Source organism: Hemiscyllium ocellatum, chromosome 7 (genome assembly GCF_020745735.1).
Source record: "Hemiscyllium ocellatum isolate sHemOce1 chromosome 7, sHemOce1.pat.X.cur, whole genome shotgun sequence".
NCBI lineage: Eukaryota > Metazoa > Chordata > Chondrichthyes > Orectolobiformes > Hemiscylliidae > Hemiscyllium > Hemiscyllium ocellatum.
The window spans coordinates 6,366,115-6,392,765 of record NC_083407.1 but is presented as its reverse complement, the minus strand read 5'-3'; the positions used below and the strand labels follow the sequence as shown (position 1 = coordinate 6,392,765).

At 48.5% G+C, this 26,651-nt stretch overlaps 1 protein-coding gene across 3 annotated transcripts in view; it reads right to left on the bottom strand.

The window, feature by feature from the left end:
- Window positions 1-3,362: 3,362 nt before the first annotated feature.
- The window catches only part of LOC132817703 (carboxy-terminal domain RNA polymerase II polypeptide A small phosphatase 1-like), a 43,219-nt gene continuing 19,930 nt past the window's right edge, over window positions 3,363-26,651 (bottom strand). The window contains exons 3-7 of one of the 3 annotated variants that reach the window (XM_060828223.1): window positions 23,905-24,009; window positions 20,220-20,276; window positions 15,949-16,041; window positions 13,493-13,678; window positions 3,363-8,065 (exon numbers count right to left, since the gene is read on the bottom strand). In XM_060828223.1, the coding sequence (XP_060684206.1) occupies window positions 7,940-8,065; window positions 13,493-13,678; window positions 15,949-16,041; window positions 20,220-20,276; window positions 23,905-24,009 (567 nt within the window). In that variant the 3' untranslated portion in view covers window positions 3,363-7,939. Of the gene's footprint in view, window positions 8,066-13,488; window positions 13,679-15,948; window positions 16,042-20,219; window positions 20,277-23,904; window positions 24,010-26,651 lie in introns of all 3 variants that reach the window. The other 2 variants (XM_060828224.1, XM_060828226.1) reach the window with 2 other exon arrangements.

Here is a 26,651-nt window from a genome sequence, read left to right as displayed (position 1 = left end):
GGTGGGTGACATCATTTCCGGTTCTTTTTCTCAGAGGTTGGTAAAAGGGGTCCAAATCAATGTGTTTACTGATAGAGTTCCAGTTTGAAAGCCAGGAATTCTCGTGCGTGTCTGTTTAGCCTGTCCTAGGATGGATGTGTTGTCCCAGTTGAAGTGGTGCCCTTTGGCTGTGTGTACAGGAATTCCTCACTGATGATGTTACCTAGCATGGTGACGAACCATCTGAGAACAAACCCACCAGCTCAGCTAGCAAACTTACAACCTGCTCCTGTGACATTGTTTCAAAGAAGGAACACGGCTTTATCTGGGCATTTTGGGCCAAGTTTCACCCTTCAACTCCCACCAAAAGGATGGTCTTTTTGCAAAGTGGTGCATTCTGGTAGGATTAGAGTCTAGCTTGGACAGACACTTTGCAGCGCAGAGCGACACCAACAGTGCGATCGATTGGTTTATTGTTGTCACATGTACTGAGATACAATGGAAAGTGGTGTTTTGCGTGCTCTATAGGCAGATCATACCACAGAAAGTGTATCAGGGTATCAGAACAGAGCGGAGAAAGTGAGGTCTGCAGATGCTGGAGATCAGAGCTGAAAATGTGTTGCTGGAAAAGCACAGCAGGTCAGGCAGCATCCAAGGAACAGGAAATTCGACGTTTCGGGCATAAGACCTTCATCAGGAATGAGGCTGCCATCAGAACAGAGTGCAGACCACAGTGCTACAGCTGCAGAAAAGGTGCAGAGATCAGGACAAACATTTGAGAGATCTGTTCAAACGTGGGTTTAATTACTCCAACTGTTTGGAGGGATATGGGTCAAATGCAGGCAGGTGGGACTGGTCTAGATTGGGATTATGGACGGTGTAGTTGAACCAAAGGGTCTGTTTCTGTGAGATATGACCCTCTGACGGAGGTTATCACAAAGGATTTTCCTTCTCATCCTCCACCCTCTCCTGACGTGTGACAACCCTCACATTAAACCAGCAACAGCGTGGGTTCAATTCCCATCACCGGTTTGAGGGTACCTTGAAGGACTCTCCTTCTCAACCTCTTCCCTCACCAGAGGAGGTCTGATAGCCTTCAGGTTAAATCACCACCAGTTGCTTCTCTGTAATGAGAGAGCAGCCCCTCTGGTCTGGTAAGACTACAGCAACACAACCATGGCGCCTGGCTGTCTAATAGGAGAAGGCAGCTCTCAGGGTTAAAATATTACTCAGCAACTCTCTGTAATGGAAGAGTGGTTGTCTTGGACTGTGGTGACTTGACTGTTACTTTTTGAGAATCCAAACCAGGATTTGTTTGTATGTGCACCAACCATCAAGGGCAGCAGAACAGGTCAAGAAAGTGGTTAGGAAAGCTGTGAGAGATTTAGAAATAAAAAAAACAAAGTGCTGGAGAAACTCAGTAAGTCTGGCAGTGCCCAGGAAACAGAGTTAATGCGTTCTGAAACAGAGTTGTACTGGAGGAACTTTAGTGAGGTGGATACATCAAAGAATTTTAAATTGTTCTCCTCAGAGAGGAGAAGGTTGGCGTTTGGTCAGAGAAGGAGAAACTATTCCCACTAATAAGGAGGTCACAGACTGAAAGAAGCAACAAGGAGATAGCAGGATAAGTCTTTTCTTTTTCAAGCAGTGAGTTCCAAAGATGGGTCATACCAGAGTCGAAACATTAACTCTTATTTCTCTCTCTCTACCGATGCTGCCAGACCTGCTGAGTTTTTCCAGCACCTTCTGGTTTTATTTTGGATTACAAGCATCCGTGAGCTTTTTATTTTGTTTTTATTGAAATGAACAGTCAGGATCTGGAACGCATTGCCTTGAGAGAAGAGTGAAGATTGGGTTAATTGTGGCTTTCAGAACGATTGTTTGAAGAGGAAAATTCTCCACCCTGTACATCTGCCTGTCTCAATCAAATCCCGAATGGATCTTCTCCAAGGAGAACAGGTCCCTCTGTCCACTTCATTTTTTAAATTACCTCATGGGACGTGGATGTGTCAGTGCTGGGAAAGCATTTATTATCCATTCCTAGTTGTCATCGAGAGGTCAGCAGTCACATGGCACCAGGTTATAGTCCAACTGGTTTATTTGAAATCACAAGCTTTTGCAGCAATGCCTCTTTTCCACCTGACTTCTCCTGATGAAGGGGCAGCGCTCCAAAAGCATCTCATTTCAAACCTGATGCACTATAACCTGGTGACGTGTGACTTCTGACCTGGTCCACCCCAGTCCAACACTGGCACCTCCACGCCACCAGGTGGCGGTGATCTGCCATTTTGAACTGCTGCAGTCCACGTTTCAGCAATCCTTAACCTCACCAGGTCCACAGACACAAGGGGCTGAATGATCTCCTTTTGAGATGTAACCATTCCATGATGGACACACTGCTGCTTGTGGGAGTTTGCTGTGCACACATTGGTTGCCCGATCTCGTCCACTTCAAAATGACTTCACTGGCTGCAAAGCATTTTGGGTCCTGAGGTTGGAAAAGGAGCTAGAAAAATGTACATTTGTCCTTTGACGTGAGTGGCTTTGCAAAAGCCAGAATCTTTCAGAATCAATTCTCAGCAATGGGCAAAACTGAGAAGGCGGAGCTTATTGCCTTTCTTTTGCCAATTACTTAACGACAGGACAGGAGTCACCTGCAGGCTGACTGGTGGGTGGACAAGCTTCCTTCATAGGATCATAGAATCCCTACAGTGTGAAAACAGGCCCTTCAGCCCAACAAGTCCACACCAACCCACCCAGACCCATTTCCCTAATACTCTACATTTACCCCAGACTAATGCACCTAGCCTACACATCCCTGGACATGATGGGCAATTCAGCACAGGGAGAATGTGCAAACTCCACACAGACAGTTGCCCGATGTGGGAATCGAACCCCAGGCCCTGGGGCTGTGAGGCAGCAGTGCTAAACACTGAGCTACCATGCCACCCCATTCATGGAACAAACCAGTCAGGTTTTCATTTTAGATCACAAAATACCTTAAAACAAAAGGTTTAATTTTCCCCTTTCCAGCGTTGGGATCTAAGTTGAAAAGATCTCACACGTACATTCTCCCCGTGTCTGTGTGGGGTTCCTCCGGGTGCTCCGGTTTCCTCCCATAGTCCAAAAATGTGCTGGTTAGGTGAATTGGCCACGCTAAATTGCCCATAGTGTTAGGTGAAGGGGTAAATGTAGGGGAATGGGTCTGGGTGGGTTGCTCTTCGGAGGGTCAGTGTAGACGTGTTGGGCCGAAGGGCCTGTTTCCACACTAAGTAATCTAATCTAATCTAATCTAATCTTCTCAGCCCGTGTCAGGCACCATCCTCCCTACTAATCCATAATTCCAAAACATGCACACACTGACACAAATCAGACTCAAAAATGTTGTAAAGACATCTTTTTTGTTTTACTTTCAGAAGAATCAACAAGAGAGTGGGCATGATAGTTTCACTCCGTGATGACACATCTCCCCAAATGGGCAGCTGTGTAGGCTCAAACCCCACTCTGTACAAACCACCTCCCAGTCACAGAGCATCACATACAAAAATAGGCACAAAAATATTATATACCAAGTCCCATTTTCCAAATTATTAAAATCTTTAATTACATTTACATATAAGGCACGATCTATTTCAAGGCAAGATTAGATCTACACTGCTCTCAGGTGGAGGCAGCTGGAATTACAGTTGGGCTTAACCCAAAGGGATCTCAGTTGGGTCCCCCCCTCCCTCTCTCTCTCTCTCTACCCCATGCACACTGCAGCCTGCATCACACACACCCTGCTCAAGGGGGCGGTGGTGGCAAATCCTAAACTCTCAGCTCAGTGTCAACTGGAAGGAAGTTCAAAAGACAAACTGGGTGTTGGGGTGACCCTGGGGAACTCTGAGTGTAGAGTGGTGATGTTTAGGCAGGTGATGGGTGTGTGACGGAGGCCCCTTTCCTCATGACGTTAAGACACTCGCTCCTAACTGTCAGGTTGACAGAGCTCCTTGAACCAATCACTTAACTTCCGCTCCACCCCTCAGGTAAGTGTCATCTCCTGGCAGTCACCCTCCTCATGAGGCCACCCAGCGGTGGAGTATCAGCAGGCTATTCCACTGTGATGGGCATCACATCACAAGCCTGAGACTGAGAGCGCTGGATTCACCCTGTTGAAGGGCTGCCCTGAGGAGTAATGGGTGCCACTGACCCCATCCAATTCTCCCGCCGTCGGGAATCTCTGCATTCCCCCACCCCACCCCCAGATTCTGTACAGGCAGCCGTTGTATGAACAGCATTCCCCCCCTCCCCACCCCCCCATCACAGCCATCCCTCCATGTCACTGACCTGCCTCAAAATAAATCACAGTTTCTGCAAAAATTCTAAACTCAGCCCACGTGACCATGACTGAGATCTTCTTTATGTTTGTTACACACCACAGTGTGTTAGCTGCCTAGTATTTCAGCTGTCCCCCACCTCCCCACACACCGGACACAGGGTGCCCAAGGAACAGCTGCCGAGGGGGGGGGGGGGGCGGGCAGGGGTGGGGGGGGGGGGGGGGGGGTGGGGGGGGGGTGGGGAGGGAGCTCTGATAGATCTCCCTCCCCCAAGACCGCTGTGTGCTTAGGACACAAGGCAGCTTCCATCCCCCATCCCCCGCCCTTCCTGAGGTGACCCTGGGGGAGGATGAGCAACCCTCCCACCTAACATCCAGGTGGTCAGGCCAGCTTATACCAACACCCATCACCCCCACCACCACCACCAGCACCAATCCCCCCTCCCCCCCCACCACCACCACCACCAAACCCCCCACCCCCCTCTGCGAGCTCACAGAACTGCAGGTGGGAGCACACAGATATTCAACCAGGTGGGGCATCTCCCCATCGAGATCAGGTTGACCTCCACCCACCAAGTCTTCCTGGGCAGCCTGTGGGAGGGGAGGGGAATGACTGGCGCGCGCACACACACACACACACGCACACACAGCCATGAACTGGTCCATGACCACATCTCGGGGGGCTTTCACTGAGGAGAATGGGAAGCTGCTTCTGAAAGTGTGGAGACTTAACTCCCTGAGGGACTGGGGGTTTTGTGTGTGTGACAGAGGGAGGAGGATGGGGTAAGGCGGCAGGGAAAACACTGGGTGGGAGGAGGCAGATGGAAGGGGAAGAGAAGGTGGGGGGGGGATGGAGAAATGAGAGCGCGAAGGGGGAGAAAGAAGAGAGAGAAGGGGCAAGGAGAAAGAGAGAAGACAGGGAAGGAAAAAGAGAGGAGGTGGATGGGAGAGAGAGTGGGAGAGAGAGAGAGCGAGAGAGCGCGCGAGAGAGCGCGCGAGAGAGCGTGTTCCCGGTCAGGTCACCCCTCAACATGACCCTCACCCAGCCTCCACCGCCCTGACAGATTGGGCCCTGCTTATTCCCAAGGGGGGTTACAGTAAATTCACTATCACCCACTTAATCATTTTAATTTATAAACAATTAAGTTAAATTGAACTATAAACAAATGAAGTAAATCAGTAATTTATCAGTTTAACTGAAATTGCACTGATTAAATAAAATTGTTTAAACAGGTGATAATTGTGTGCAGTGTCAAACTGCACAGTGGGGGTGTCAGAAACAGCAGAGTAACCGTGTGGTGTATCCCACTCCCCCTGAGCACTGTGCGCTGGCTTCAGTGGGCGATCAGCACCCAGGCTGAGCCACACCAAGAGCACCACTACATGGGCCCCCAGGATAAAGCCCAAATAATCCCATTGGGATTTCAGGAAAACCATCTTCCCTCGGGGGGGGGGGGGGGGGGGGGGGGGGGGGGGGGGTGGGGGAGCTCTGTCTTGGGGAGAGTAGGTAGTGGAAGTTGGCGATCACTTCAAGGGGAGTCTGAATAAACAGAGGGAGAGGCACAGAGAGATAGCATGATAGGGTGAAGGGTGTGGTTGCTGGGGGTGAGGGGGTGAGGGGGTGAGGGGGTGAGGGGTGTGGGTGCTGGAGGTAGTGTAGAAGCTCAGGAGAGTAGGAGCAGAAACATGATGCATCATGCAGGCCGAATGGCCTGTCTCTATCCTGTACATCCCTCAGTATGGTGCATAGAGTACAATGTACAGAGAGGTGAAGGAAAAGGATCCTTTAACCCAGTGAGAGTCGGTAACTTGCTGCTCCTGCTGGTGTGTACGGCCAGTTCAGAGGCTGAGCTGTTTATTTATCACACTGATGCTGTAAAGCAGGCCAGTGTAGACCCCTGTCTGGGATGGAGAGGCATGTTGTGTCTGCGTGACAGAGCTGGGGTATTGTGGGAAGGTTTATAGTGACCCTCACTGCCCCAGGGTGAGGGGGGTGGGTAAGGGGGTGGTGGAATGTTTAGCTGCCTAACCAACCCACACCCCGACCCAGTTAAAAACGTGACGGCCTGCTAGCTGAAAAGCCTGACTGTGATTCCTACCACAGCCGAACAGCAGCACCGAAGGGGCTCTCGTTTACTCCAATGTGGGTCAAGATGGTTGAGAGAGGAGAGAACAAACTTCTCAACTTCACCAGCGAGTTTTTATTTAAATCCCCCGCTGTCCAAACAATGTGCTCCAATTGGAAGGGAGTTCCTGAGTTTCTGTTTCTAACAGGCTGTCATACTGGGATACTAAAAAAAAACAGCTGCCAGGGCATTTAATTGTTCAAATGTTTAAAAAACGGAATCACGGAGTTTAATCCCGGCGGAAAGCAGCCTGAATATTAGTCACAGTGCTAATCCCAGGACTCGGCCCCTCAGACGTGACACACCAAAACACCCAACTCACTCCGTCCCTTTACTCTCGCCACTGCTCCCCACCCCCATTCCCCCCACAATCTCCAACCTGTCTTCTCCTCCCACCCTCTCCCATTTCTGTACCAAACACCACTTCACACATCTACCTTTAGCTCAACCGGCCTGCCCTTCTCTCCAGATTCTTTTATGTCAAGGGAAATCTTTCTAATGATTTAACAACTTTCACTCTGTAACCAATCGTCCCACACAGCCCCCAGCTCACCGGCATGGTTGGCTGATCAGCTGCAGAAGGCATTGCGGTTGACCTTCTCTCCCCAGTAAGGGGGTTCGAGGAAGGAGTGAGAGAACAGGAGAGAACAATGGTCACACCAATGGAGGTGATTGCCTGATATCACACTCCCCAAACTGAAACCCATATAGACATAGCACCCACTCCCCTGGTTCCAATCGATGGAAATACAGTGTAGAAGAGAACATGGCCAAGTGCGACAGGAGCCAGCCCTGATTTCTGTGTGTGTATTTTTAAATGCTGTGCAGAGGGGAGGGGGTTGCAAACAGTTGGGGGGTGTGTGTGTGTGTGTGTGAGTGTGTGAGAGAGAGACTGCCTGTGTGCGCGCACGCCCATTCGCCCGTGTATGTGTGTGGCTGCCTGTGTGTGTGTGTGTGTGTGTGTGTGACTGCCTGTGTGCGCGCGCGCCCATTCGCCTGTGTATGTGTGTGGCTGCCTGTGTGTGTGTGTGTGTGTGTGTGTGTGTGTGTGTGTGTGTGAGACTGCCTGTGTGCGCGCACGCCCATTCGCCTGTGTATGTGTGTGGCTGCCTGTGTGTGTGTGTGTGTGGGCCTGCCTGTGTGCACACGCGTGCCTGTGTGTGAGAGTGTGTGCATGCACCTGTGTGTATGGTGTGCCTGTATGCGTGTGGTGTGCATGTGTGCGTGTGTGCCTGTGCACGTGTGTGTTGTGTGCCTGTGTGCGTATAGTGTGTGTGTATGTGTGTGTGGTGTGCATGTGTGCCTGTATGTGCGTCTCTTCCCCCCGCGCTGTTTGGGTGAGCAGTGCTCACGTATTTGCTATTCTCCCTCTTGATGAAGGAAAGGCACGCAGGGTGAGAGGAGTCATGGCTTCGCCCAGAGCGGAGTTGCTCCCCACCTCCCCATCAGCGAGGGTAGGGGAGCGTGTTGGTGAGGGAGCAGGAAGATCGAGGTTTGTCCATTCAGGGCCTCGCTCAGTGCTACCTCGATTGGTGTTCCTGCAGCAACGTGAAAATGTCCTCTTCCTTCGACAGTCTCTCGAAGAAAGGGATGAGATCCAGCAATTCGGTGTCAGACATGTCGTCAAACCAGGAGGCAATGGGAACCTGGAAGGAGCAAACACACTGTTAGAAACTCCCACTCACTCAGATCCCTCCAGGAGGAGATGCTTCAGCCCAATGTACCTGTACTGGCCCCGTTCCCTCGTACCAATCTCCTACATTTTCCTCATATCCCTGGATGGCTCAACATTCTAAAATAACCATCCCAGTGCTTCAAAGGAACCGGTCTCCACCACATTCCTAATATCACCTTCATTTCCTTTCCAGGACACTTTAAAAATTCCACCAAGTCAAAGGTCTTTTACCCACATCCACAGATATTGCTCACCCTGCCTGGACTCTCAGCCCCTCCCCTCACTGTCTTCCTACATCCCTCAACCCCCTCCTCCCCTCTTTTCCCACTGCTGTGTTATTGAATCACAGAACCTGCTGTCTGTCAGAGGCCATTCAGCCCCTTAGCAGCTGTGCTCATAGAGTTCATAGAATCCCTTACAGTGTGAAAACAGGCCATTTCACCCAACAAGTCCACACCAATCCTCTGAAGAGTATCCCACCCAGACCTATTCCCTAAAATATTACTCTACATTTATCCCTGACTAATGCACCTAATCTTTACATCCTTGGACACTATGAGCAATTTAGCATGGCCAATTCACCTAACCTGCACATCTTTAGATTGTGAAAGGAAGCTGGAGCACTCAGACACGGGGAGAACGTGCAAACTCCTCACAGACAGTTGCCAGAGGCTGGAATCAAACTCGGATCCCTGACGCCGTGAGGCAGCAGTGCTAACACCACTGTGCCTGCCCCAGTGCTGGCTATACAGTACTCACTTCCCTCCCAGTTTCCTCTCTCGTTTCTGATATGGCATCTTTCAGTTGATATGTTAAACCATCTGCATGGAAGGTCCTTATTCTGGGGAGGGGTAGGGGGTGGTTATCCCACACGACACTTAACAAAACCTCAAGAACAATTTAATTCCTGCTGCAGTAACACTTGTCCATTCCCACAGTTGGATTTCTGGATCTCTGGGCTACCTGAATACCACTGGGACACAGCAAGATGCCTACATCATTACCAGGATAGGATCTGGACCAAACCAGTTAGCCCCAGGAACCATTCAATTGGAGCATAGTTGATCTGCAACTAACTCCATTTCCCTCAATGTTTTCCTTAGCAAGGTACCATTCAATTTAGGTTAAAGGTTAATATTCAATTGTCATTTGCAGACGAGAATTCCAACCTTTAACCATACTTTGTGACAAAGCATTTTCTAAGTTCACTCCTGAAAGGAGTAACTATTCTTTTAGACTTGACCTCCTAAGTGGGGCGGCATGGTGGCTCAGAGGTTAGCACTGCTGCCTCACAGTGCAAGGGACCCAGGTTCGATTCCAGCCTCAGGCGACTGTCTGCGTGGACTTTGCACATTCTCCCCGTGTCTGTGTGGCTTTCCTCAGGATGGTCTGGGTTCTACTCAGTCCAAAGATGTGCAGGTTAGGGTGAACAGGCTATGCTAAATCATCCCATAGTGTTCAGGGACAGTGTTTAGGTTAGGTATATTAGTCAGGAGTAATTATAGGGTAGGGGAAATGGGTCTGTGGAAGTTACTCTTTGGAAGGTCAGTGTGAACTGCATGGGTGGGGGTTGTGCTGTAAACACAGCTCCTGCTAGAGTTCTATGTAACAGTTCACACCTCATTCCACGGGGCAGCTCAGTGGTTAGCACTGCTGCCTCACAGTGCCAGGGACCCGTCCTGTAAGGATTCCAGCCTCAGGTGTATCCTAGAAATCTGTGGGAAGCTAGAGAAGTGATTGCTGGGCCTCTTGCTGAGACATTTGTATCATTGATAGTCGCAGGTGAGGTGCTGGAAGACTGGAGGTTGGCAAACGTGGTGCCACTGTTTAAAGGTGGTAAGGACAAGCCAGGGAACTATAGACCGGTGAGCCTGACCTCGGTGGTGGGGAAGTTATTGGAGAGAATCCTGAGGGACAGGATGTGCATGTATTTGGAAAGGCAAGGACTGATTAGGGATAGTCAACATGGCTTTGTGCGTGGGAAATCATGTCTCACAAACTTCATTGAATTTTTGAGGAAGTAACAAAAAGGATTGATGAGGACAGAGTGGTAGATGTGATCTATATTGACTTCAGTAAGGCATTCGACAAGGTTCCCCATGGGAGACTGACTAGCAAGGTTAGATCTCATGGAATACAGGGAGAACAAGCCATTTGGATACAGAACTGGCTCAAAGCTAGAAGACAGAGGGTGTTGGTGGAGGGTTGTTTTTCAGACTGGAGGCCTGTGACCAATGGAGTGCCACAAGGATCGGTGCTGGGTTCTCTACGTTTTGTCATTTACATAAATGATTTGGATGTGAGCATAAGAGGTACAGTTAGTAAGTTTGCAGATGACACCAAAATTGGAGGTGTAGTGGACAGCGAAGATGGTTACCTCAGATTACAACAGGATCTTGACCAGATGGGCCAGTGGGCTGAGAAGTGGCAGATGGAGTTTAATTCAGATAAATGCGAGGTGCTTCATTTTGGGAAAGCAAATCTTATCAGGACTTATACACTTAAAGGTAAGGTCCTAGGGAGTGTTGCTGAACAAAGAGACCTTGGAGTGCAGGTTCATAGCTCCTTGAAAGTGGAGTCACAGGTAGATAGGATAGTGAAGAAGGTGTTTGGTATGCTTTCCTTTATTGGTCTGAGTATTGAGTACAGGAGTTGGGAGGTCTTGTTGTGGCTGTACAGGACATTGGTTTGGCCATTGTTGGAATATTGCATGCAATTCTGGTCTCCTTCCTATCGGAAAGATGTTGTGAAACTTGAAAGAGTTCAGAAAAGATTTACAAGGACGTTGCCAGGGTTGGAGGATTTGAGGGAGAGGCTGAATATGCTGGGGCTGTTTTCTCTGGAGCGTCAGAGGATGAGGGGTGACCTTATAGAGGTTTACAAAATTATGAGGGTCACGGTTAGGATAAATAGGCAAAGTCTTTTCCCTGGGGTAGGGGAGTCCAGAACTAGAGGGCATAGGTTTAGGGTGAGAGGGGAAAGATATAAAAGAGACCTAAGGGGCAACTTTTTCACGCAGAGGGTGGTACGTGTATGGAATGAGCTGCCAGAGGATGGTGGAGGCTGGTACAATTGCAACATTTACGAGGCATTTGGATGGGTATATGAATAGGAAGGGTTTGGAGGGATATAGGACGGGTGCTGGCAGGTGGGACTAGATTGGGTTGGGATATCTGGTCGGCATGGACGGGTTGGACCGAAGGGTCTGTTTCCATGCTTTACATCTCGATGACTCTCTATGACTGTCTGTGTGGAGTTTGCACGTTCTCCCAGTGTCTGCGTGGGTTTCCTCTGGGTGCTCCAGTTTCCTCCCACAGTCCAAAGATGTGCAGGTTAGGGTGAACTGCCCATGTTAAATTGTCCCATAGTGTTCAGGGACAGTGTTTAGGTTAGGTGTATTAGTCAGGAGTAAATATAGGGTAGGGGAAATGGGTCTGTGAAAGTTACTCTTTGGAAATTCAGTGTGGACTGCATGGGTGGGGGTTGTGCTGTAAACACAGCTCCTGCTGGAGTTCTATGTAACGGCTCACACCTCATTCCACAGGGCAGCACGGTGGCTCAGTGGTTAGCACTGATGCCTCACAGTGCCAGGGACCCGTCTTGTAAGGATTCCAGCCTCAGGTGTATCCTAGAAATCTGTGGGAAGCTAGAGAGGTGATTGCTGGGCCTCTTGCTGAGATATTTGTATCATTGATAGTCGCAGGTGAGGCGCCGGAAGACTGGAGGTTGGCAAACGTTAGGTGTATTAGTCAGGAATAAATATAGGGTTGGGGGGAATGGGTCTGTGAGAGTTACTCTTTGGAAGGTCAGTGTGGACTTGTTGGGCCGAAGGGCCTGTTTCCACAGTGTAGGGATTCTAGGAATCAGTCAGAGAGGATTTTGTCGGCTCTGCAATATTAGAACTGTGAGCAGGAAGAGGCCATTCAGCCTCTCCATTTAACATGGTCATGGCTCATCTCACCTCAGCCTTAACTCTACTTTCCTGCCCGCTCCCCATAACCCATTTCTAGCTAAAAAAAGAACCACTATCTCCTCCCTGAATTTACTCAATGTCCCAGCATCCACCGCACTCTGGGGGAGTGAAGTCCACAGATCAGATTAGATTACATTAGATTCCCTACACTGTGGAAACAGGTTCTTCGGCCCAACAAGTCCATACCGACCCTCCGCAGAGTGACCCAACCAAACCCATTTCCCTCTGACTAATGCATCTAATACTACAGGCAATTTAGCGTGGCCAATTCACCTGATCTGCACATCTTTGGACTCTGGGAGGAAACCAGAGCACCCGGAGGAAACCCATGCAGACACAGGGAGAATGTGCAAACTCCACACAGTGAGTCGCCCGAGGGTGGAGTCAAACCTGGGACCCTGATGCTGTGAGGCAGCAGTGCTAACCACTGAGCCATCGTGCCTCCCACAGATTCATGTTTCTTTGAGAAAATTTTAGTTTAAATTCATTCATGGAATGTGGGGATCACTGGCTGGGCCAGCACCTATTACCCAGATGGTGGTTAAGAGTCAACCTCATTGCAGTGTGTCTATAGTCACATGGAGGCCAGACCAGGTAAGGATGGCAGTTTCCTTCCCTAAAGGACATTAGTGACCCAGGTGGGCTTTTTCTGACAATTGTTTTATGGCCATCACTAGATGTTTAATTCCAGATTTTCACTGAATTCAAATTACACCATCTGTTCCTGGATTTGTAATCTAACAGTAGCACCACCGAGCAGAGTGACAATGCTGTCACTTTGAAAAGGTTAATTTGACCTTAGTTTTTTTTTGAAGACGGAGTTTTAATGGCAATGGAAGGGGAGCGGCCACTTCTCCCAGGTCAGGTCTTTACTAGTTTGTTGTAGCTGTAGCAGTCACAAGACATGAGTGTCCAGGGGAGCTGTAGGCTTCAGTAAAGAACCACTCTGACGTTCCTCTGAAATCTCTCTCTGGATATTGTTCCCTGCTGCCTGTGAGAATCAGTGTTTGAATTTACCTTTTTGCCAAGGGGTGTGTTTATGGCATGTTACTATGTTGGAACAGTTAGTTAGTAGCAGTTACTGTATTGGGGGGGCTAAGTTTTCCAGTATTTAAGTTATTCTAAGTTACACTTTCTTTTGTTGGTGCTTCATTGTAGTGTTCAAATAAACTCTGATTTGCTTAAAGCAGACTGTTTTGACCAGCTGCATCACACCTGGAATATCACACCGACCTTTAAAAGATGAAAATGTTAGGGTCTAGGCTACCTTCTGAAAATATTTTGAGGGGGGGGGGGGTCGAGCCTGGGCCATATCAAAGGATCACAAAGGGTGCTACAGAAATGCAAGCCTCCCTTTGTGGAGAGGTCCCTCAGCACTGCCCTGTACCAAGGCAAAGACACAATCTGTAACTATATGCTACCTACAGCATTGTTGGGGTGGAAGACGTAGGAAGCCGGTGAGTTGTCAACGATGACGAGATTGTTTAAGTCCCGCCCCAGCCGGCTGAGGTCTTTGACGTAATTGCCTTGGTGGAAGACGCAGGATTCACGGAAGAGTCGGGCTCTGAACGCTCCCCACTTGTCCAGGAGGTCTGCGACAGGATCTGCGTACTGCAACAAGCAACAGGAGTTAGGGTCACCTTAAGGCCAATGCTGATCAAAGCCAGACCAGTTACCTGGGGAATAACTCCCCATTCAGACCAGTTACCTGGGGAATAACTCCCCATTCAGACCAGTTACCTGGGGAATAACTCCCCATTCAGACCAGTTACCTGGGGAATAACTCCCCATTCAGACCAGTTACCTGGGGAATAACTCCCCATTCAGACCAGTTACCTGGGGAATAACTCCCCATTCAGACCAGTTACCTGGGGAATAACTCCCCATTCCAAACTCTCCTGCCTGGATCTTAACGTGGGTCCAATTCACTCCCCAGTTCCTGTGCTCAGTAACATAGGAACAGGAAAGGCCATTCAGACCCTTCCGCCTGTTCCACCAATCAATGACAGAAGTCACACAACGCCAAGTTACATTCCAAGAGGTTCATTTAGAGTCATTGAGATGTACAGCATGGAAACAGACCCTTCGGTCCAACTTGTCCATGCTGACCAGGTATTCTAAACTAATCTAGTCCCATTTGCCAGCACCCAGCCCATATCCCTCTAAACCCTTCCTATTCATATACCCATCCAAATGCCTTTTAAATTTTGTAATTGTACCAGCCTCCACCACTTCCTCTGGCAGCTCATTCCATACACACACCACCCTCTGTGTGGAAAGGTTGACCCTTAGGTCTCTTTTGTATCTTTCCCCTCTCACCTTAAACCTACACCCCTCTAGTTCTGGATTCCACGCCCTGGGGAAAAGACTTTGTCTATTCATCCTATCCTCCAGGTTGATTAAGAATTTTGTATTTTGCAGTCTGTCTACCTCGGGGACTTGTTCAGTCTCAACTCTCACTCCGAGAATGAGCCAATCAAACCATTGCTGCACTCCCTCTAAGCCAAGTCCATCCTTCTTTAGGAAGGACCTCATGGTGCAGCGGTAGCATCTGTACCTCTGGCCCAGGAGGCCCAGGTTCAAGCCCAGAGTGCGCGCATCATAACGTCGCTGAACAGATTAATGACAGCCCCCTACAGAATCAGATCCCTCCAGGGTTACCACACTCCTCTGATTCCGCTCTCTTGCCCAACTCCAGTTTTCCATCACTCTTGGCAGCTGTGCCTCCAAACTGGGAACTTCCTCCCTAAAGATCTCTTTCTCTTTCCCTGTCCTCGTAGAACATAGGAACAGGAACAGACCTTTCGGCCCATCATGTTGTACCAAACATGACACCAAATTAAACTTACAAGACAAAGCTTTTCACTGCGCCTCAGTACACATGACAATAAATTCAATTCAATTTAATTCAACTTATCCCTTCTGTCTGCCCTTGACCCATATCCCATCATTCCTTGCACATTCCGTGCTGATCTAAAAGCCCCTGAAACACTCTTACTGTATCTGCCCCTGCCACCCCCCCCCTTCCCCACCACCACTCCCTGGAAGTGCGTTCCACACTCCTACCACTCTCTGTGTAATAAAACCTGCCCCTCACATCTCCTTTGAACTTTCCCCCTCTCTCCTTAAATACATGCTCCCTAGTTTTACACATTTCAACTTTGGGAAAAGGATTCTGACCATCAACCCTATCTGTGCATCTCATAATTTCAGAAATTTCTATCAAGTCTACCCTTAGCCTCCGCCGCTCCAGAGAAAATGACCCAACTTTTTCTAGCCTCTCCTTATCGCTCATACCCTCTAATCCAGGCAGCATCCTGGTAAACCTCTTCTGCACCCTCTCCAAAGCCTCCACATCCTTCCTGTAATGGGGCGACTGGAATTGAACACAATACTCTAAGTGTGGCCTAACCAAAGTCTTTTGAAGGTGCAACATGATATCCTGACTCTTGTACTCAATTCCCCAATAAATAAAGGTAAGTGTACCATGCAACGTCTTTATCATCCTATCTGGTTGCATGGCCACTTGTAGGGAGCTATGGACTTGAATCCCAAGATCCCTCTGTACATCCACCTTTAGTATTCTTCATAAAACCAAGCTCTTTCTGCACACCTGTGGTCACCTAATCTGACATCTCACGTGGCCTTAAGTTTTGTTTTCCTAACACTCATGAAGAACCTAGAGCTGAGAGGAACTCTCTTCACAAAAGATCGTGCTCAAAGGGCTTACACAAAAGGAACAGATCACTCCTCCATCCTGCCTCATCCCAGGATACCACCCAATTCGGGGAAAAATGGGAATCTTGCAACCAGGAGGACATGGACGGGGAGGGAGGTACACAGGCACACGGAGTGACGGGGGTGGGGACGGGAGGACTCACCTTGGAAAGGCTAGCTGTGAATAGCACACACTCAAAGAGCTCGCCCATTCTCCTCAAAAACTCGTCCACGTAAGGCCTCTTCAAAACGTACACCTGAAACACAAGATGGCGCTGGTGAGGCAAAGAAAGCAAAGAGAGAAAAATGCCTCCTGTGAGCCAGCATGGCCACAAGGGGCTGAATGGCCTCTCTCAGACTGCACTATCCATGATTTGACAACAAGACACTGGGAAAAGATGGAAGGAGGGATCTTTTTCTCGGCTGGGGGAAGGGGAGGATGAGTAAAAGGGGGATGGAGAGAAAAGAGCAACGGGAGGGACGAGAGAAGGTGGTGGATGAACAGAAGAGAAGAAAAGGTAGAACAGAAAGAAGAGGAGAATGAGCAGAGGAGAAATGAGAGTGGGTGAGGACAAAAAAGGGGGAGGAGAGCACCAAGCACAGGTTGGAGAGGAATATTCCAGATGAAAGAACTCGATAGATCTCAACTTTGATGCATCAGAGGTGAATGGAGCAAGAACACCATTCTGGGAGTAGGTCTGCGTTAAGCCCCCTCAGATAGTCGCAGCAATGAGACATTAACAACAGATACTCTCACACAGCCCTCGGGGACAGCAAGAGAGCGATGGGCAGATCACAGTGCGACGTAGTAGCTGGGTCCTGAGCCAAGTAGTCAAGGACAGGCCAGAGCCTGACTGACAGCCTATCCTGGATTACTTGAATCGAGCCACAGCTTCAGCAGATCTCCAGCCTTTTGTTCAGTGAAAGATTAGATTCTGCCGTCCACCCCTGATCAGTGTTCAGGTCCCTACACACCAAAGCTGGGTCACGGAAACCATACCTACAACGCCCTCCCCCCACCCCATCACTGAGCAGCATTCAGCTGGTCCGGCTTTCCCAGTGAGTGAGATCATCAGAAGCATTTACTCAATGGTGGCCCTCGCCAGATCTAGAATCTTCCATTGCTTCACAGCACTGTCCTTCCCTCCCCCGCCCACCTGTCGTCACAACACAATCGATTTCACGCCACAGGCATCACAAAAATAAACGTGATACGTGTCTGTCTGAATGCACAGAAAGATGTCAGAGAGAGAGCAACCAATGGACAAATCTGGTTGAGGAACTCTGATTAATATCAGAAACAGGAGAAAGAAATATTGGGATTGAGTGCAGACAAATCCCTGGGAGCAGACAGGCTGACATTCCAAGTTATGAGAGAGACAGTGCCACGATGATGGGAAAAGGTAAAGGTGCCAGTCCTTCGAGGGAGATGACCGGTGGTGATGGTTGAACCCAAGGTCATCACACTTCAGGTGAGGACAGAGGTTGAGAAGTGTCATGGTGATCTCAGCCAGCGCAGGAACTGAACCCACACTGCTGGCATTGTGCAATGTCTCTTTGCATTGACATCATGCCCACCCTCCCACCCCACCCCAGTGACCCTTACAGCCTCCTTTGCTCTCTTTTGTCCTCTACAGCAAGAGCTGACCTCACGTTCACGACGTTCCTTAGTTAGGGGCAGGGTGCAACTCATCACTGGATTCCCTCCATCCCCAAACTGTTCCAGTAGAGTCATTGAGTCATGGAGATGTACAGCATGGAAACAGACCCTTAGGTCCAACCCGTCCATGCCGACCAGATATCCCAACCCAATCTAGTCCCACCTGCCAACACCCAGCCCATATCCCTCCAAACCCTTCCTATTCATATACCCATCCAAATGCCTCTTAAATGTTGCAATTGTACCAGCCTCCACCACTTCCTCTGGCAGCTCATTCCACACACGTGCCACCCTCTGTGTGAAAAAGTTGCCCCTTAGGTCTCTTTTATATCTTTACCCTCTCACCCTAAACCTATGCCCTCTAATTCTGGACTCCCCAACCCCAGGGAAAAGACTTTGCCGATTTATCCTATCCATGTCCCTCATAATTTTGTAAACCTCTATAAGGTCGCCCCTCAGCCTCTGACACTCCAGAGAAAACAGCCCCAGCCTGTTCAGCCTCTCCCTGTAGCTCAAATCCTCCAAACCTGGCAACATCCTTGTAAATCTTTTCTGAACCCTTTCAAGTTTCACAACATCTTTCTGATAGGAAGGAGACCAGAATTGCATGCAATATTCCAACAGTGGCCAAACCAATGTCCTGTACAGCCACAACATGACCTCCCAACTCCTGTACTCAATACTCAGACCAATAAAGGAAAGCATACCAAACACCGCCTTCACTATCCTATCTACCTGCGACTTTGGAAGTTGACAAATGGAAATAAAATGCAATTCCACTTTGAGAATGCGGTTCCTTTTCACAGAAGGGAATCATGGATGGCAAATCTGATGAAATTATTGAAGAGTGCGGCCATTCCCAGGGAATCGAAGAGGCACGTTTTTGTCTCACAGGGTGATGGGTTTGAGCCACGCTTGTCAGCTCAGTGTTAAACACAGCCCAGTGTGGCTCAGGAACCCCTCTCTAACACAGCTGTCTCTACTGCAGAGGAAGACAGTAGCTAAGGAATGGCATCATTCTCCAGACTTGGCTCCTTTTCACAGGCCTCTGTTTCTGCTCACCAGTCAGCCTCCAAATGTAGCAGCTATCAATGACTGTGTCCTTCAGGGTCAACGTGCACTCTCATACCTCACCTGTTGTAGGGATATGATTCACTGTCCAGATGGTCTACAGATAGATGGCCATTGTCCTTCCAACAAACATCACAGCTCAGATATTGTTGGTTTAGCGATGAGGGTATACTGATGGAAAAACACACCTTGGAGTTGGTGACCTGGTCCTGCCAAGGGATGTTGAGGAAATTTCGGAGATAGGAAATGGAGAAGCTTTTCAGCTTTGCCCCAGGCTAGAACGTGTTCTCCAGATCTCATCAGCATTGAGGAGTGAGCTGAGGATACAGGCTTGGTAAACTGGTGATCTCAGTCAGCTTGCTGTTATTCCACACGCAACTTGGACTGAACAGCTGCAGTGTTTGAAATGCTCAAATTGATTTCAGGATCAAGCAAATTATTGATGATCACGGAGCTTAGAGGTGTGAAGTTATCAAGAAACCTCACCGTCACATTGTTAATGCAGAGAGATAGTGACATGGCAACACCCTGGACAGTGACATGCGTTTGCCTGATACTGATGGTCAAACAGGTTAGGGGGGTGGGGGGCAGGTGATATAACATATTGGGATCACGTATAATGGGATGGGTTTAATCCATTGGGATCATGTACAATGGGGTGGGTTTGATCCATTGGGATCATGTACAATGGGGTGGGTTTGATCCATTGAGATCATGTACAGTGGGGTGGGTTTGATCCATTGGGATTGTGTATGTTTGGGGTGGGTTTGATCCATTGGGATGGGTTTGATCCATTGGGATTGTGGAAGTTTGGGGTGGGTTTGATCCATAGGGATTGTGTACAGTGGGGTGGGTTTGATCCATTGGGATTGTGTACAGTGGGGTGGGTTTGATCCATTGGGATGGGTTTGATCCATTGGGATTGTGGAAGTTTGGGGTGGGTTTGATCCATAGGGATTGTGTACAGTGGGGTGGGTTTGATCCATTGGGAGCGTGTACAGTGGGGTGGGTTTGATCCACTGGGATTGTGTACAGTGGGGCGGGTTTGATCCATTGGGATTGTGTACAGTGGGGCGGGTTTGATCCATTGGGATTGTGTACAGTGGGGCGGGTTTGATCCATTGGGATTGTGTACAGTGGGGTGGGTTTGATCCATTGGGATTGTGTACAGTGGGGTGGGTTTGATCCATTGGGATTGTGTACAGTGGGGCGGGTTTGATCCATTGGGATTGTGTACAGTGGGGCGGGTTTGATCCATTGGGATTGTGTACAGTGGGGTGGGTTTGATCCATTGGGAGTGTGTACAGTGGGGTGGGTTGATCCATTGGGATTGTGTACAGTGGGGTGGGTTTGATCCATTGGGATTGTGTACAGTGGGGTGGGTTTGATCCATTGGGAGCGTGTACAGTGGGGTGGGTTTGATCCATTGGGAGCGTGTACAGTGGGGTTCTGTGCAGTGGAACATCAGTTAACAAGGTTTCTTTAATGACAATTTGAGAGTTTCACAGTCACTGAATCAACACCAGCTGGTTGCTCCTGCAGTGGTATTTGAAACCAATGCCCATCACCCTGCCCAGGCTTGGGCTGGCGATGCTAATAGCCATGACTGACACATTACTGTCACCAGTCCAGTTGCCCACCTCTGCCAGGAGCAATCGCCCTTCCTGCTGATTCTCCCATTCTGTAAAAGGTTTTGACTCTCACCTGATGCACGTTGCCATCAATCTCCACGGGAATGATGAAGTCTGCATTGCTCACCGGCTGTTGGGAGGGAAGGCAGCATTGAATCAGGAGTCTGTGTTCAACCCTTACTCTCCCCTCACACCAGACTGCCCTTCACACCACCACCCACCTGTCCCCACACACCACAGCCCTTTGGTCCAACTAGTCATTGGTCACACTCCTGCCTGACTCAGACCTTGCGATAAGGTCATTGAATCTTTGGACTTATACGCTAGCCTATTCGATAAGCTCATAGCTGCTGTGACTGGTCTCAACTCCAAAATCTGCAACCACCCCCCCTTCATAACCCACACACTCCACTCCTTTCTGTGTCAGATACCCAACAGAGCTGTGAATACATTCACTGATGCAGCCTCCACTTATCACTGGGGAAGGAAATTCCACATTCCAGAGAGGAAAAAATTTCTCCTCATTTCTGTCTGAAAACAAAGACCTCCTGTTTAAACGGTGCTCCCTAGCTCTAGCCTCCCACACAAAGAGGAAGCAGCCTCCCAGACCACACTCTGTCAAGCTGCCTCATGTTTCAATAAATCACCTCACATTCTTCAAACCTCTCTTCATAAAATAAGCCCTGAATGTGTTGAGTGAATCTTCTCTCCTCTGCTTCTAATACAGTTGTATCTCTTTCCAAATAAGACCTAAACTGCACAAAGTGCTCCAGAATTGACCTGCTCATAGCCCTGTATAGCTGGAATAAAACACCCTTATTTTTATTTTCTATTTGCCTTGCAACAAATATTCCACTCACCTTCCTAAGCACTTGGTGTATCTGCAGACTAATTTTTTGTGTTTCATGCACCAGGACACCCAGATCCCTCTGCACTGCCAAGCTCTGCAATCTCCAATCCTGCCTCAGAGACCCACAAGCCCAATGATCAGGCTGCTCCTTCCAGGGCCATGCCGAGGGAGTGTTGCGCTTCCAACAATGTCAACTTTCAGATGACAAGCTCAGGTAGGTCTTATTCATAGATTAGATTAGATTACTTACAGTGTGGAAACAGGCCCTTCGGTCCAACAAGTCCACACCGACCCGCCGAAGCACAACCCACCCATACCCCTACATTTACCCCTTACCTAACACTACGGGCAATTTAGCATGGCCAATTCACCTGACCCGCACATCTTTGGACTGTGGGAGGAAACCGGAGCACCCGGAGGAAACCCACGCAGACACAGGGAGAACGTGCAGACTCCACACAGTCAGTCGCCTGAGGTGGGAATTGAACCCGGGTCTCTGGCGCTGTGAGGCAGCAGTGCTAACCACTGTGCCAACGTGCTGCCCATAAATGTACATTCAATGTACATTATTTGGTCTGGTCATTATTTCAAAGAGCAGGGCATTTCTCCCTTGTGATCTAACCAACATTTATCTTCAACCCACGTCAGTAAATGAACAGACCAGCTGGTCTTTGATACTTGAGGAAGGTTGCGGTACACAAATCAGCTGTGACATTAACGTCTGGTCAATCACAACATGGAGCTCAATAATGTCTTTATTTGCTTAAAAAGAGACAGATGGTCCCTGTTAATTATACACAGGTATTACAGAGGGACCTCGATTATCTGAAGGACATGGGTGGGTGATCGAATGCCAGGTAACTTAGGTTAAGCAGGCATCGGAGCCTTGCAATCTTGCCGAATAATCCAGAATTCAGATAATTGAATGCTGGATAATCGAGGTTCCTCTGTACTCATTTCTGGGCGCTCTCTTGTGGTGCAGTGGTTTGGTGTCGATCTCTGAGCCAGAGGCCTGGGTTCAAGTCTGACCTGCTCCAGAGGGCTATGTAATGCCCACTCTGAACAGGGGGGAAGATTAGAAAAATAGGTTAAATTTTTTTTAAAAATTATTAACATTGGGTGTGAAATGAGCTGCAAGACTGAGTAGTTAATAAACTATGTCCAAAAGGAAGGTGCCTTGGTTTTCGATCTCACTGACTGTCTTGGATTCAAATAAATGTGCTGTGTTTCCCAAATTTAAATGTCAAATAAAGTAAAGTCTGTGCATCAGCTTGAGGATTTAAAAGACCAATGCTATGGAAATGTAAGCTTATTCTATTGGTTTTGGGGAAGGGGGCTGTTGCAAGGATTGGGCTGGGTGGTCCACTCCAGGGATTAGAAACGGATTTTTTTTGAGTAAAACGGTGTTGGAGACACACTGTGCCCTTCTCTTCAACAGCTTGTTCATAAAAATATGGGAAACCGTTCAACTAGGTGGGAGGTGGGGGTGGGGTGTGGGGGGGATGGGATGAGATTAAACTTCCACTAATACATAAAACGAGAAGCAGTAATCCCATATTCACAGCATCTACCGACTCTCTGGGACCCAGCTGTCCAAATTCAGGGAAAAAGCAGCCATGTCTCCCATTCAGCAGAAGGACAGATTCACCCCCCACTCCTCTGCTCACTGAGCTACACTGGCCCTCACTTTAAGGAGTAGCGAGAGGAGGCTTTGAGGAAAGAATTCCAGAGGCTGAAGACCAGGAAGCTGAAGTCGTGGCTGCCAATGGTGGAATGATGGGAATCGGGAGATGGGCAAGAGGTCTGAACTCGAGGGGTTACAACTGCTCAACCTGAACTAAGGGTTGGGAGATGGTGATAAAATGAGTCACTCAGTTCCCACCATCACCCCATACCAACCCACTTCACCCTCACCAGCACCGAAACAACCAGGATAGAATGGGGGCAGGGGTACTATAACTAATATTTTATAACTGCCTCACAACTCCTAGGTTGTAGGATAGGCCAGGATTGTTATTGTCGTAGAGTCTCCAGGAATGACCAAGTGACCCAAACTCAACCATGAAATGAAAATGTGTTGCTGGAAAAGCGCACCAGGTCAGGCAGCATCCAAGGAACAGGAAATTTGACGTTTGGGGCATAAACCCCAAGTCCCTCCTCCCTACCTTTTATCTTAGCCTGCTGGATTTCTCCAGTTTCCTCATTTCCCCTCCCCCCACCTTGTCTCAGTCGAATCCCTCAAACTCAGCACCGCCCTCCTAACCTGCAATCTTCTTCCTGACCTCTCCTCCCCCACCCCACTCCGGCCTATCACCCTCACCTCGACCTCCTTCCACCTATCATATCTCCATCACCCCTCCCCCAAGTCCCTCCTCCCTACCTTTTATCTTAGCCTGCTGGAATCCAGCATCTGCAGACCTCACTTTCTCCTCAACCATGAAATGGTCAGGAAACCTGGCTGACCAGAGGGGGAGCTCTCGAGCAATTACAGTGATCAAACCCAACTCACTCAGATGTGGCCTAAGGCAGAGATGATAGCGTTGTGGTAATATCACTGGGTTAGTAACCCAGAGGCCCGGGGTAATGCTTAAAGGATGTGGGTTCAAACCCCACCATAGCTGCTGGTGAAATTTAAATTCAATGATCTGTAATGACCCAGCAAGGCATTGAGGTCAAGGGCAATTAGGGATAGGCAACACAAATTTCACTGGGAGAGAGACTGGGGTCCATTGCTGCAGAGTCTCGTGTGGCTGGGAGGTCACCCTTCACTCACCAGATGCTTCCTTCATCCAACTGGAGGGCCAGATCCTAAACTGGAACAAGAAGTCAGTGTGCTGGGGAGGAAGGTGTGGACGGTAGAAACAAATAAAACGTGACAAAATGAGGAGAAAGTAAATGATTAATGCACCTTAAATGAGCTGTGAACTAAAGTCTCATCGAGGTCAATGACAACACATTTCTTCCCACTGTCCTGAACCTTGACTTCAGGGAGGAGGTGGTGGTCAACAGCAGTCTGTGTGTTTTAAAAAAAACAGTAAGAACAGATAGGCACAAACCCAGCAGAGGTACACATGATAAAGGATGCAATACTATGAGGTATCATGAATAAAACCATACCTATGTGTATACCACGCAAGAAGAATCCAGCCCTCAACCAGAGACAGCAAACCCAGAATGGTCCTCCTCAGTTTGGGAAATCAAGCATCTTGAAAAATCCCTCCGTCAACTTACCATCCCTCATCCAATCTCCTCCAGCTCAACCACCCTCCACTTTCCAACACCCCTCAGTTTTAACCGAAAACACCAAATGCTGGAGGTCACAGCAGGTCAGGCAGCATCTGTCTGACCCACTAGGATCTCCACCAGCAGTATAGATTCCTGCATCTGCAGTAATTTGTTCCTCAGTCTTAATACAGGTTTACAAACATGACACCTGGACTTCAGGGGTTAGGTTATAAGTAGAGGTTATACAAAGGAGGCCTGTTTGATCTACAATTTAGAAGGTTAAGGGGTGGTCTGATTAAAGTCTTCAAGATATTAACAGGGAAAACCATGGTAAAGGAAGATAATCTGCTTCTACTGGTTAGGGATTCTATATCTAGGGGCATAGTCTAAGAATGAGGGCCAGAGTATACAGGAGAGATGTTAGGAAGCACTTTGACTGACACACACAAAAGATGAGAGGGGTTTGGAACTATCTCCAACAAATGGCAGTAGATGCTGGGTCAGTTGTTAGATTTAAAATCTGAGATTGATCATTTTTGTTAAGCCAAAGTATTAAGGGATATGGACCAAAGGCAGATAAATGGAGTTAGATCACAGACCAGCCCTGACAGAACAGGCTGGAGGGGCTGAATGGCCTCCTCCTAATCCTATGTTCTTATAATCGCTCCTCTGGGATTCTGACCTTAAACATCTCTGCCTCTCTCTCCTCTACAATGTTTACAACATAAAACTACCTCCGTGCTCAACGTTTGGGTCAGTAGCCCATTATTTGGCTCAGTATTAATTACTTTGCATGACATCTCTGGTGTTGGCTTACTACAGTAAACGTACCACATGGCTGCAAGCTGTTTACAATGGAGAACAGCCCAAATTGGATGCCGATTTTCCAAGGGGTCCTTAGCTTTCTCCACCTCGTGTGTTTATCCAACAGCCTCTTAAATGCATCCCAGTTATTCACCTCCACCATGCCCTGGGGATGCAGGTCCCACAGTCTCACAACAGCTGGGTGAGTAAACAACTTTCTCAGGAGAAAGCAGAGACTCTCTCAGATTGACGCCCGAGAATTCCTGGTCTTTCCCAAAGTTGGAAAACCTCCATTGCCGTCCTCTCAAGTCACCACAAGCTGAAGAAGAGACATTCTCAACTCGGAATGTTAACTCTGTTTTCCTCTCTCTCCCCACAGATGCTGCCAGATTCTAAAGAGCTCTGTCAGGACATCTTTTATCCAGCTTTGACAGGGTTGCTTGTTTTTTGGGTCACTGTGAGGTATTTGAATTTGTAACCTTTCAGTTCCAAAGCCATCACTTTGCGAGATGCCCTTTGCTTCCTCTAACAGCCAAGGTATTACTCAGAAAGCACTCCCTCCAGACTCTGCATCTAACTCGAAGCCGAGGGACCAGAATACTCTCTGTTCTTCCTAAACTGAAAAACAATCAGAGAAAAAAAAAGGACATTTTTCTAACGGTGCAGTGTAGGAAAAGGCCAGGAGGGATCACTGCTTGTGGAATTCAACCCCTTTCTAAATAAAACAAAACAAGAGAGGCTAAAGGGGAAGGTTTTTAACGTTTCCTCCCCAGCTTTCTGATTATCGCTGCTCTCAATCAGTGCCCCCGCTTCCCCTGCACTCCCGTCACCCCACCCTTCCCTAGAGGTTGTCCCCCCTCCCCTCCCCCAGCAGTCCTACATTCTTCACATTCCATTCGCCTTGCTATTTTGTTTTCGAACAAGGAGCTGGACACCACTGATTGACAATGTAGCAGCACTGCCACCTTCTGGCAGAGGAAAGAACAACAGGTCTGAGTGAGGTTGGGGCAGGAGACTGGGAGACCCTATAACCTGATTCCTGATGAAGGGCTTATGCCCGAAACGTTGAATTTCCTATTCCTTTGATGCTGCCTAACCTGCTGTGCTTTAACCAGCAACACATTTTCAACTGTGATCTCCAGCATCTGCAGACCTCATTTTTTGACCCCATAACCTGCTAGATTCAGATGCCAGTGTTGGACTGGGGTGTACAAAGTTAAAAATCACACAACACCAGGTTATATCCAACAGATTTAATTGGAAGCACTAGCTTTCTGAGCGCTGCTCCTTCATCAGGTGGTTATCAATCCCCTGATGAAGGAGCGTCGCTCCGAAAGCTAGTGCTTCTAAATAAACCTGTTGGACTATAACCCGGTGTTGTGTGATTTTTAACTTGGTAGATTCCGGCAGCTCACTGCAGCTGAAGCTTCCCATTCCCAACTTGCTGCTAGAATGAAGTTCTTCCAGTGTTCACCCATGATCTGTGAGGAACAGGAACAGGAGGGGAGGCCATTCAGCCCCACTAAGCTCTCTTGGATTAGCCACAATTCATTAGAATGGGTCACACGTTCCCCCAGTTTCTTATGTTTGTACACACCCGATGTACACAAGTGGAAAGACGTGTGT